The following is a 13,716-nucleotide window of genomic DNA, read 5'->3' as shown; positions in this document are numbered from 1 at the left end:
AGAACTTGGTTCATTAAAAGAGCTAAAAAGATTCCCATATGGTTAGAGAGTCCTCGTGTTTGGAGCAGTAGCTACTTGGAAGTTGCTAAGTCAGTAAAGACAAAAGTGTATACCAGACGGTGGAGAGCCAGTGATAATTTTTCAGGGAAACAGCACATCCAAATCCTTTGTCTACTAAGTCAGAGTCTTGAAAGGACTGTGACCTGATGATGAAGATTTTAGTAAAGGCCCGTGTATATTACTGAAGTACCTCTGAAAAGTAGGTCTCCTAAAGTACTCATGTAGAGATGTCGAGAAATGCACATCTGGATGTGGCGCTCAGGAGAAAGCTCAGGCAGGAAGTTTAGAGTCTTCAGTTCTGGGCAAGTGGATAGAAGCAGCAGCGAAGATGGCCAGGAAGCATCCCAGGGAACCACTAGTATTTAAAAGGTTGAATAAAGAGCATCCACGTGGGAAACTGAGAGACCATTCATAGTGCAAAGAGAAGCAGGAAAGAATGGTATTGTAGAAATCAAGCAAAGAGAGGTCAGTAGAAGTTGAGGACTAATCGGAGTCTCGAGATTGAGCTACCTTCTCCAATAACTCAGGAATTTCTGGGGGCGTGTAAGTGGCTAACATGCTTGGCCATTAATTGTAAAAGGCGGGAGGGTCGAGTCTACCCAGAGTTACCTCAGAAGAAAGACCTAAAAATCTATTTCCAAAAATCATCAGTCATTGAAAGCCAGCCCCATGGATCGCTGGCAACAGGTTAAATGTCTCTGGTGACTTCAGCCTGTGGGGAAGTGGTGGTGAGGGAGGATTATGCACTGGGTTGCACCCCCCCCTCCACTTCCAAATAGTAATGTGTCTGTGATTCCAATGGAAAAATGGAAGTAGATACCTAAAGAAAAAAATGTTTCTATGAGAAGCAAGACCATTGGTAACATATAGTGCCATAGAGTCGTCACACACAGAAAAACCAAAGAAATATTCGTGGTTTGGGAATTTTGCCCCCTGGTGACTTTGGTGAATAGAAACCAAACAACAGGAAACTACCATGGAAATTGGAGAGTAAAAAACTGAACAAAAAATAGAATTTTAGTATTGAAAAGAAGGAGAGTTGCTGAAGGAATCAAGTCATGGAATGGTGTGTGTATATTGCAAAATGTAGGAGAGGACTGACCTATTTGCCCAGAAAAGAAAAGGGAAGGTTGCATATTGTTTCAGCTTTAGGCAGCATCAGTGTTGTTACTTCTAAATGCCAGCAGCTTCTCTTTGCCCCTGTCTTTGTAAGGACTGGGGCTCCTGGGCATCCTTTTCTCTTAGTTACGTAGCCCCTTACCCATTGTGCACACATTCAGCACTTCCTGTATTAGTGAGTCCTCTGAATAAAGTTAACTAACTGCATTCTTTTTTAAAAGGAGTTTTGTATCAAAAAAATCCCTTGACCAGAAAGTTTTGTCTTGTGGTGGGCTCAACTGAAGACTTGTGTTTGAGCTTTTGCTGTTAACACTTGGCCTTTTGGCAAGTCACTTAACCCTTAGAGTGTGCTTACCTCTGGAACAGAATCCATCCAGGAGAATGCAACGGCATCGTGAATGGGAAAATCTGTTGTTAACTGTGTGACTGTATGCAGTTGGCAGGTGGTGGTGCCCTGGTTCTCTAGGAAAAGCACCTCTTACTTGTCAGTGTGACAAGTGTGCACTGCCTTTTTCCAGCGATCTAATGATCAGGTCAGAAGTTTTGACGTGACCTGGGTCTCGGAATTGTCAGAATTTAGAAACTGTAGAGACGACAGGAACCCCTGGGTAGTGCAGGTGGTCAGTTGCTTGACTACGAACTGAAAGGTTGGAGGTTTGAGTCCACCTGTAAGTAGTACCTCAGCATTCCGGCCTCTGAGAAGGTGTTCTGCTTCTCAAAGGTCACGACCTTGAAAACTCTGTGCTAAGCAGTTATACTTTGGCACACATGGAGTACTTGTTGCTGTTTTCAGAAACTATAAAGGGTGGGGGGAGGACCATGTTATGATTTAAAATGATGGGGGAGCAAAGAGGATAGACCAGTTGGGGTATTGGATTTCTGATTGTACTTGACAGTGCACTTAAAGCTGAAGAAGGTTTAGTCATGCTCTTTAGGGATATGCAACAGTTTACCAAAAGGGATAGCTAGCTCTTTTATCTTTCCAAAGAATAGCAGTGGGAGTGGCTGTTTAGCTACAAGAAAAGAACACTTAGTTGGTTTCTAACAGTTTCTGTTAAACTCTTGTGTTAATACCAAGGTGTAACAGGTTATAAAGTTTTTATTTGAGGGAGGCAGTGTGGAGTGTGGATATTGAAATAGCATTGAATATATCAGTTTGCCCTAGATTGGTTTAGATAGATATTGTCAAAAGGAGCAGAGAAAGCAAATGACGGTTAAACCTGTTACTTTGAAATGTGTTTCATTAAATAATTATATAGAGGGAACTCTGCCTTGTTTTAATTTTGAGTGAAACATTAGCATGTTCGTGTTTTCAGTTTTATTAAATTAGTTTCTCTGTTTGTTTGTTTGTTTGTTTTCCTTCCAGAGAGCATTAGGTAATCAAAAGCCCACAGTAGGTGAATTCAGCAATAAAGATGTCTCTGAAATTAACAGTGAGCAAGATAAAGAAAATTCCTTAATCAAAAGTGAACCAAGAAGAATTAAAATATTTGATGGAGGGCAAGTACAAATTTTACTTCTTAAATGTACATTTAAACTTCTACTTTTTAAATGTACATTGGCTTTTGTGTAAACGAAGACGTATTGGTACCAATCTTACATAAGTGTTGTGAGGTTTCTCGTGTTATTAACAGAGTTTTCATGCAAATTAAGGAGCCCTGGTAACTTAACAGTTACAGTGCTCTGCTGCTGACTGGTAGGTTGATGGTTGGAATGGACCCAGTGGCTCCGTGGGAGGGAGAAAGACATGACAATTTACTTCCATAAAAATCACAGCCTGGAAAACCTGATGGGGTGGAGTTGGGAGGTTGGTTGGGGCGGCAGTTGTACTGTCACACGGGGTCACTGTGAGTTGAGATCAACTTGAAAACACAACATTTAACAGCAACTACATGCTAAAATATCTGTTAGCTTTATGTAGAAGAATTCCATTTTCTTCTGGAGAAAATAATGAGTACTTAGGAAAACTTGTAGGACTCTGCAGGCAACTAAGAATGAAGTTTTCAGAAAATGCTTGGGTTCTGCAGCCTTTGACAGTAAGGAATGACTTGGAAACGCTGTCCTGGGGGAGACGGACCATTTGCCTACTTGATGTCTTTGTGGGCTTTGTTATGTGAAAAGCAAACTGTTTATGCCAATTTTAGCTATAGTGAAGCTCAGAAATATTTTTAAACTGATAGTTGTAATTATATTTAATAATAAAGAAAACTTTCAAACTAGTTTCTGGAAATGGGAAGATATTTTATAATTTAAAATAGCATTTAATAAGGCTGTTTGATTAGACTCTGTTGATTTGGTTAGGAAGCTATGCTATTCTGTTACATATGCATAAAATTTCAATTGCCTGAAAATAAAAGTTGTGTCATGTTCTATTTATTTTTAGGTTGAAATTTTAATCTTCAATATTTTCTTAAACATGTGTAGTGTTCAATCCCCACTGTTAAATCTCCAATTTAATCTTTGTGTTTAAATTAGATATAAATCAAATGAAGAATATGTATATGTCCGAGGCAGGGGAAGAGGAAAGTACATTTGTGAAGAATGTGGAATACGTTGTAAGAAACCAAGCATGTTAAAGAAACACATACGAACCCATACTGATGTCCGCCCCTACCACTGCACTTACTGTAACTTCTCCTTTAAAACAAAAGGTATGAGATGCACATTGCTTCCCAGCCCTTCTTACACATTTGGTTTTTAAAGCTTAGCCCAACTCCGTGTCCTTGGGAGTCCTGGTGTGGCACTGTGGGTTAATGCGCAGGACTGCAAGGTCAGTTTGAACTACAAGGTCAGCAGTTCAAGCTCACCAGCCTCTCCTCAGAAACTCCATACAGGGTCACTGTGGTTATGAAATGCCTCTTGCTTCTCAGTCCTTTTTATGCATTTTGTTGGTAAAGCTAAAGCTCAGCTTCAGGTTTTGGTTACGATTTGACCAAGGATGCAGTAACTTAGACTACTGCAAATTGCTTCTTGCTAACATTGTAGTCTCTATTTTCTTTATTTCTAGATTCTTGGAAGAAGGCATTTAATGACATATTTTTGGAATATATTTATAACATTTTTTTTTTCCTTAATTGTGAATTGGGTGAAGGTTAATAGAGCAGGCCAGTTTTCCATTCAAGGATTCCTGCAGTTTTTGTTTATAGCATTTTTAAAGAAGTAGCTGCTCTTTTTTGTTACTGTTTTTTATAAAAAACTTCCCAAATTACAGTTGCACAACGTGATAACTAATGCATTTTCAAAAATTCTTTTAACAACAAAAAGATAATGAAATTTTCATAGTCACAAATAATTCATTTGAGTTCTAACAGATTGAAGGAAGAGTTTGAAAAGTAATCACCACAGTAAGCTTTTTAAGTGGCTATACTTGTATTTTGTTACCCTAAATTTAGGCATGTATAGCTCTTTTTTCGCCATAATGTGTCTTTCTACTCAAATATTTTTGAATTTCAGTTAAAAATTTTTTCTAAATTTTATGTGTAACTTTCCTAAAGAAAATTCAGAGCTAGTCAGTAAAATTATATTTTATGCTCTTTATGATTTTAAAAAGGAGCTCTGGTAGCGTAGTGGTTACGAATCAGGCTGTGAACCTCAAGGTCAGCAGTTCGAAATTACCAGCCGCTCCATGGGAGAAAGATGAGGCTTTCTACTCCCATAAAGATTTACAGCTTCAGAAACCCTGTACAGGGTTACTATGGGTCAGAACCGACTCGACGGCACGTAACAACAACACGATTTTTAAGAAGACATTCTTTTTTTACTTAACTTGTAAGCCTTTATTATGGTTGTGGAAATTTTGCTATGTACACATTTCCTGTTTCATATAATAGCTAGTCTGCTACAAAACGTTTGCTTTCTCTCTTAGACTCCTTGCTCAGAGATGGTAATAATAACAATTTGTCACCTGGGATTTTAATCTCATATCCTAGCCTTAAAAAAGTAAGAATGTTTCTAGAGACAAAGCAATATAATACTCGTAATGAAATCATCTATCTGGAAGGACCATCAGTAAATGTATATCATCAATCATTTTTTGACAGTAACTTTTAACATTTTTGCCAGTTTTGAGTTATCATTTACCTTTTTTTAGAACTATATTGGTTGTCTTTGCAGTGTTTGTTTTAAAGATTGATCAGCATTTTAGTAAAATACATACTTTTTTTTTTGCTAGTTATTTAACATTTTATTGCTTTTAATGGCATGTAAAGTTACAATGTAAAACAACTAAATAGCTTCAAATTTGTTATCCTTAAATGCTACTCAAGAACTATCCTTGTAAACGCTCTAATAAGAATGATGGGAAGACAAGATGGTGTTCAGGTAGCCTTTACTATAGGGTTGTTTGTTTGTTTGTTTTATTGTGACAGACTCTCCTTCCAGAGATGGAAGGTAGGTTTCCAAAGCATCTTCCTGGTCCCGAATGAGGGCTTTTGGTATGATGAAGTATTTTGATCTGTTAGCCCAATGTATTACTTTTTACCCAATGTATTACTTTTTTACTGGTTGTGACCCAGTTAAGAATTTTCTATAAATTACCAGTATGAGACCAGGAATATTTAATGATCCCAATGTTGTTAATAAATGATCACCAGGTTCAAAATGATGATACCACATAAAAGATTAAGACTTAATGGAGGAAAAGACAAAAATAGTATTAATAAAAGGAAGAAAAACTAAATGAAACTACAGCCATTTCTTGGCAAGCAAAAAGTATTATGGATCAATCTCCAAGTATTAAAGGAGTCCCTGTGTGGCATTGTAGGATAAGCAGTGGACCACTTAACCATAAGGTCAGCAGTTCAAATCCATGTACAGGATCACTAAGAGTTGGAACCCACTCGACAGTACTTAATTAAGTATTAATGTTACTGAAATAAAACAAGATCATATAAAATTTTAGTAAATACTAAATTATCAACCAAATCAGAAAACCAAACCTATAGCCATCAAGATATACATTAATTGTTTTCATGTATTATATTGAATTTTCTGATATACTGCATATCTTGATTCACACCAATTTTTGTTGTTGTTTGTCAGATAATTCATGTGGGGTTATATGATAAATACTTATTTAAAGGCAACTACTTTGCTAAGGATTCCTGGTGTGGCACTGTGGGTTAATGTGCCAGACTGTAAAGCCATTTGAACTGCAAGGTTGGCAGTTCAAGCTCACCAGCTGCTCTTAGGAAACCCTGTATTAGGGTCACTATGGATCGGAATCGACTCAACAGCACTTAACGACAACAATTTTAGCTAATGAGACTGGAGAAGAAAATATTAGAAATGCATTATTTTCCTATTTTTTAGCCTGATGGTTGTCAGCTTCCTATTAGAAGTCTACTTTTTATGAAAAATATGTGTAAAATGGGTTCCATAGCACATTTTCAAAAAACAAGAATGGACCTGTTTTCTGGAGGATATAGTAAGAGTTTGCCTTGCTATGATTTACTTAAAGAGAAAGAAAGAATCTTGATCAGAAACCCTTTACAAGGGTCACTATGAGTCAGAACTGACTCAATGACACTTACCAGCCACAACAGCACAGCACAGAAAGCTAGACTCTGTGTAGCTTTAGGAATCACAATCCTATCGAATGTTGTCTAGTGGAGTTAAGTAAATGTTTATGATATCCATGTAAAAATTTATTAAATCAGCACAGTTTATAGCATTTTAGAGGATATTTGCGTTTTTAAGGCATGCATATTTAAAATGGAAATGAGTTTGTTGGTGTTAAATTATATAGAGGGTTGATCAGTAGCAAGAAATAACTCAAGTTTTGAGAGTATATGCTTATTGAAAACTTGAGTTTCCAAATTTGTTATAATTTTACAGTAACATCTTAGAAAACAACCTTCTATAACTGCTTATGTAAGGAACAAAGCATTTCGAAAGAGCAGTATTTGTGGAATTTGTAATTTGATTTGTAATATTGTTACCATATTGAAAACATTTGTACTTATAGATGAGAAATTTTAGCCACATTAGGATATGAACTGTTTATAATTTTTAATACAAAAATTTTAAAGCGTATGTGAAGATTTACATGTCCCATCACCCAATATGTCTGCCCATCATCTTTTAATAATTTTTAATATCTTGCCAGGTTTTATTTTATAAGGTATATTTAAAGTGAATTTCAGATATGGCCAAACCGTGTAAGCCAGGTGCTCTTGCCAGCGGTTGGCTAGCTCTGGTCCAGCCATGCTCCGGAAGCTGGGCTATGGGTTCACAGCCACCCTAGTACAAGAGTGAACTTGTGCAAATGTGACCAGGTCCACTAAATGCATTTTTATAGCATTTTACAGAATTAAGGCTTATAAATAGAGCAGTTTTACAAGATCTTTCAGCACTGAAAACCCCAAATCTGGAGCAATGACTGAAATTTGTTAGCTCTTCTAAAAGCATATCCTCAAATACTTATTAGATGTAGTATTCAGGTTTTATTTGTTTTTTAAAAAAAATAATAATTTGCCCATGTCAGTGTTACCCACTCAAGCTGATTGGTACCCCCAAAAGAATCCGAGAGCTCCCATGCATTGTTTCCTGGTTAACCTCCTAAGACTCACAGAGATAGCTACCCCCAGCTGCCAGAGGAAACATACCGTTAGAGATTTTATTATGAGACTGATAGTCAACATCGTCCTGAAATCTCTGCAGGCATTTCCTTCTTCTACCCTACATATAAAGAAATATAGTTTCTAATACAACAACCAGAAGTTGTCTTTAAGAGATAGCCAAACCTCAGAATTAAGAAAGGTAAATCCTCAGGTATTCGAAATAAAGAAATGCAAAGCTAACACAGTGAGCAGATACTCCCCTCTCTATCTCTCTTCTCCAAAGTCCATATGAGAATCAGAGCCTGGAAGTTTAGTGTTTGTCCTGGGAGCGATCCCTGACTCTCCTGTCCTGTGACCCTGAGCCATGTGGGCAAATGTTAATATGCTAAAAAACAAAGCCCTATACCTGTGTCATTGCCGTTCAGAATTAGTGGTCTGAAATCCTTAGGTGTCAGACAGAAACAATTGCAAGCTATCCTATAGATAATGCTTTTGCAACCTACAGTACTCAAAACTCCGTAGAAAACAAACTTAACTAGAGATAAGCTTACAATGAAAATCTCAAAAAGAAAGCATGCAAGGAAACTACTGCTAAGAGTGGAAGCCAGCAGATACAACAAATGGTGAATTCATAGCCTAAGAATTAAATAAGGAATAGAGAATGAAAATCAAGAGACAGAAGTCACATTATCAAAATAGAGAGGGACAATTTGAAAGATAAATTATTATAAATAAATAACAAGGTTATTACAACATAGAGTTAGTATTTGCTTTTCAGCATTTGAGTCATTGGAATTGTGTAACTGCAGTCTGTTTTTTTGTTTTGTTTTTACTTGAAGTAGGAATGGAATTTGCCATTGTTGACAAATGCAATAATGAAATAATACTATGTAAACTTAGTAAACATACTTTTCTCTTAAGGAAATCTGACAAAACACATGAAGTCCAAGGCACATAGCAAGAAATGTGTGGATTTAGGTGTCTCAGTGGGTTTAATAGATGAACAAGATACAGAAGAATCAGGTAAGGCTTTATCCATGTTTTCCATAAATGCTGTTAACGGTGTACTAGGTTTTTGGTTTTCTTTTTTACATCTATGCTCTTCATGCCATTTCCACCAATGCTTCTAGCTTTATTGTCATTCCTGTGCACTACACTTCCCATCAGTCTTCCCATCAGTAGCATCTCTTCCTGTCCACCTGTTCCACGGATGGTAACTTAATCTCCAGAGGCATGCAGCTCGCCTTATTCCTCCTCTGCTCAAACCCTGCACTAGTTGCTATTTCCTGACCAAATAATACATGAACCACTTGACTGGACTCCTTTGTTAATCTCAGGCCTTCCTCCAGCTTCCTCCTCATTTCCCCTTTTGTTCCTCCACCTCCCACATTCTTGAATTTCCTGTGGCATGGCACTGCTTTGGCTCCCTTAGTCCCCTGCCCTCACTCCCTTTCCTAACCTGCACTCTTTCACAGCTTCCCTTTCCTTAGAGACCTAGCTCAGACCCATCTGATTTCTCCTTCCCACTCCAGTTACTAGAAGCAACCTTTCCCTTCTTTGAACTCCCCTGGTATTTTAGATTTTCTTCTAAAAGAGACTGAAGGGATTCAGTCTCTTCCTACCTTATTTTGTATGTGCGTGCCTGTTTGACATGCTCATCATGGAGAGTCTTAGACAGAACTGCTCTCTGCCTCCCCACTTACCCACCCCCTCCCCAGCGCATATTACAGCACCTTGCGCATGGCAGCTACTCTGTTAGTATTTGTGGAATGAAGCATGTGTTTGCTATCCCCAAACATTTATTATTTTGATAAAGTTAACCGGTCTTGTTGTTTTTTAACAGTATTAACTGAACAAAGAAAAAAATATTTATATCTAACTAGTTTTGAGGGAAAATAAACCTACTTATTCTGACTAACCAGAGAATGGAAATATACAAAGGAGATCCTTTTAAAAGGGACAGGGGGCCCTACTGCTTAAAAAAGAGATTTTCTGATTTAAATGCTTACCTATACTGTGTTTTACTTGCTGTGCATTATTTTGGTATAGAAAACATTTCCAAAAAGAAAATGGTGAGGACGTCATTAAAAACAGAAAAAAATCAAATGCATGGACTCTCCCCTGACAGGCGTAGCACACTAAAAGAATGTCAACGTAAATCGTAATATGTCAGAGCAGTGACTCACAGCGGAAGTGCACAGTTGATATAAGCCAGTATTGGAAGCACAAGGAAAGACTGCTTTTAACCCTTTTGGGGGAGGAAACATATTCTTAATAGGAGGAAAAGAGAGTTCCATCCTAACTACAAATGTAGGAAACTGGGAGCTTGCTTTTTGCTTTTAATAAACTCTGTAGTGCTATGATAGTCACTGGGGAGGGGAGTAACAAGATTTAAAAGTGCCTGTCACCCTAATATTTAAAATTTTATTTGTCCAGAAAACATATTAAAATCTGAGATTTAGATTACTTAGGGATTCTGTTTTGTGCCTGTGTCTTTGTTTAAAGACATGGAAACATTTAATAAAGTTAATTGAACTATAATTCACTTCTGGTATTAAAACAGTTCATTCAGTTCATTTTCTGCTCGTAGTAATCATAAAAAAATTAACGATCAGTACTTAAGTAAAAAGATTCCGCTTTTTTATTTTACTTTATTACTGTTGCATTAAGTCATTCAGAAGGAAAAAAAGCTATGAAAAATGTATAATAGTTTCAACAAGAATGTTTATTACCCACGAACTAGAAAAGGAGTGGAGTTCAGTTAAATACTTGGCCATTGATAGGTTCATGGTTCAGGTCTATCCAGAGGCACCTCAGAAGAAAGGTCTGGCTGTATACTTCTGAAAGTCAGTCATTGGAAACCGTCTGGAGCACAGTTTTATTCTGATGTTTGAATCATTGTGTCAGCAGTTCATGGTCACTAGCCACTTCTCAAAACCCCGGTACAGGGTTGCTTTGAGTCAGAACTGACCTGACAGCGCTTTAACAGCAACAACAATGGCATCCATATAAGAGACCTAATGTTTTAAATGCCTCTCATTTTGCTCGGTTACAGGGTTGCAATATAGATTTAAATGTAGGAAAATTTGTTGTTTATAACAAGCAGTCCAGTTTTTCTTTTTTTCTATTTCTGTTTAAAATTGCTGTGGTGTTGTTATGTACCGTGGAGTTGGTTCCGACTCATAGCGACGCTGTACAGGATTTCCAAGGCTGTAAATCTTTACGAGAGCAGAAAGCCTCATCTTTCTCCTGCAGAACAGCTGGTAGTTTAGAACTGCTGACCTTGCGGTTCACAGCCCAATTCGTAACCACTACGCTACCAGAGCTCCTTCTGTTTAAAATTAGAGATTGAAAAAAACAAAAATTGCAAAGTTTTCTAATATATAAACTAATGTATTAATCACCAGAGTTGATGATTATAAACGTATTTTTCATATTTGCTTCACATCCTTTACAGAATGTCAACATTTTTTGTTTTTTAATCTAAGTGGTACTATGTGTTTTTTTACCCACAGTTACCAGTCATCTTAGCTCCCCTCCCCACCAATGTAAACAGTTTTGTTTGTATTTTAAATTTGCATAACAGTACCACTCTGTTTGAGTCCTGGTGTGGTCAGCTGTTCAAACTCCCCAGCCTCTCCTTGGAAACCCTGTACAGGGTTTGGTTTGGGTCTCAATGGCAGTTATCAACAACAATACATACAGAAGGAGCCCTAGTAGTGTAGTGGTTACACATAGGGCTGCTAACCAGACACTCTGTGGGAGAAAGGTGAGGCTGTCAGCCTCAGAAACTCTATACACAGAAGCTACTCAATGGCACACAACCACCACCACCAAACATATAGAGTGGTGGTTGTTAAGTGCCGTCGAGTCAGTTCCAGCTCATGGTGACCCTGTATAGGGTTTCCTAGGAGCGGCTGATGAGCTTGAACCGCCAATCTTGTGGCGCAACCCAACTTTGCAGTCCAGCGCATTAACCACAGCGCCACATCAAGACTCATATACTGTTACATTGTTCAAAGAGATGGTGGATTTTTTTGTTTTTTCAGTTTTTATTGTGAACTGAGTGATAGTTTACATGGGGAAACATTGGCTTTACACCATCATTTCATTGCAGTGATTACAGTCTCCTCTGCGCATCATCATTCAACAGTATTTGCTTCCATTGCCCATTTTTTGGGGGGAGGGCTGTATACAAAAACATTCAGGAAATTATAATAATTTACACCACTGAAGAGCACATTCTGCAAGCCTGCCTCCTGGCTGCCAACACTCAGTCCCTCTCTTTCCATGAGTCAGCTGCTCCCTCTCTCCATGTCCTCATCTCTGCCTCCATTTCTGGTGTCACTGCTTCTCTGGATAGGGTCCTGCATTTTGCTTGTGCGCTTCTCCCTTGGTGGTCCTAGGGGCCTCTGTTTCTGGACTGTAAGATTAACTATGCCACTGTTTTTATTATAAAAAACTTCTACCTTTATAGTTGTGACAGCTACAATTGGTCATGATAACAGTTACTCACTGTTGAATCATTAAGAATCTTATCCCCCTCTCTTTTCACCAGACCTGTCTAGATAAGATGAAAACTATTCAGTTGGGGACTCTGCCTTCCCCCACACACTCTGAAACTGAATTCCCTCTTGAAAACTTGTAAGCCAGTCACTCCATGCCTTTATCACCCCCTCATTTTAGGTAGCCAATGTCTAAGTTGCCCATCCCTGTCTACCCTGTATACACAGTGGATAGGATTGATATACTTGATGTGAAGACTCCTTCTCTCTCTTGGTATTTTGAGCTATTACATCTATAAGTATAGGTCCAAGTTCATCAAACTGTAGCAGTTTATACTCATTTCCTTTAATTTTTTTAATCTTACTGTAGTGGAGTATTGATTATGAAGCCATCGAGGCTAGATCAAATGGGTGCTGTCTGCAAGTTTGGGTGTTCTTGTGCGTGTCCCCTCACTTAATATCAACTGGATGCTTCACTCTAAGCTCTAGCCTTCTGTGGCTATGTCCTTGTCCATGGGCTCAGGTGTCCCCAGGTCTCACCACACTTTGGACCAACCAGCTCTTCCTCTTCTTTCTCAAATCTCTAGGTCAATGGGATTCAATGGACTGGGGTTGAACTCAGCCCCTATGTTCATTGCTGCCTTTCCTGCCCTCTTCAACTCACCAGTAGACCAGTGTGGTTGCCAGCAAGCTTACATGCCTGCTGGTGTATTCCCTTTTAGTTTCAGTCTTGGATGAGGGTTTTTCCTGATTTGATTGCTTGCTTTGATGGCTCCCCTGCAAACAACTTGCTTGTTATTGTAGTAGCCAATCATACTGCCATTTTTGTTTTGGGTTTTTCCTGATGATCTTTATTTGAAGATGTATCTTCTGTTGCTCTAGCCATTCCAGGCTGATCTGCTTGTCTTTTCTAGTGGGAATGTCCCACCTCAGAAGGTTCTGAATGGGGCTCAGGATTCCATATACACTACAGATCCTATACACTACAAAGGTTCTGCAAGACTCCTATTTCACCCAGCAAGTTCTAGCACTCCTTTTTAGGTATTCAAATCAGTTACAGGCTGAAGACGAGCTTACAAGTTTTCTCTAGTCATGTTTCCTGACATTCCTTTCTATTCCACTCAAGTGTCCATTTTACAATAGTTGGCAAGGGAAACCAGTATTCTTAAGACAATCAAGCATCTTAACATTATTTCCCCTCTTCAGATTATGCCTGGGTCCCTGTATCACAGAGCCCTGTTGTTCCAAGGTTGAGTATACATTGCTATTTACCTCTGTCCCATTTAGTCCATGAAAACCTGCCTCCCTATCTATCTTGTTCTTCCATCTCCTCCACCTTCTTGTATTGCCCTCCCCAACACCCGAACTATGATGTGTCTTACCCCTACCCTATGCTGTACTGTGCCCTCCCTCCACCATCACCCCAAGATGGTGATTTTTGCTTGTGAATTTATTACTTATTAGTCACTGGA

The 13,716-nt window shown here is 38.4% G+C and overlaps 1 protein-coding gene across 1 annotated transcript in view; it reads left to right on the top strand.

The window, feature by feature from the left end:
- The window catches only part of HIVEP1 (human immunodeficiency virus type I enhancer binding protein 1), a 172,033-nt gene that overhangs the window by 139,242 nt on the left and 19,075 nt on the right, over positions 1 to 13,716 (top strand). The window contains exons 3-5 of the mRNA XM_006864120.1: positions 2,546 to 2,679; positions 3,655 to 3,830; positions 8,661 to 8,762. Of these exons, the coding sequence (XP_006864182.1) occupies positions 2,546 to 2,679; positions 3,655 to 3,830; positions 8,661 to 8,762 (412 nt within the window). The remainder of the gene's footprint in view (positions 1 to 2,545; positions 2,680 to 3,654; positions 3,831 to 8,660; positions 8,763 to 13,716) is intronic.

This window comes from Chrysochloris asiatica, unplaced genomic scaffold, assembly GCF_000296735.1.
Source record: "Chrysochloris asiatica unplaced genomic scaffold, ChrAsi1.0 scaffold00060, whole genome shotgun sequence".
Taxonomy (NCBI): Eukaryota; Metazoa; Chordata; class Mammalia; order Afrosoricida; family Chrysochloridae; genus Chrysochloris; species Chrysochloris asiatica.
This window is presented reverse-complemented; position numbering and strand designations above follow the sequence as displayed.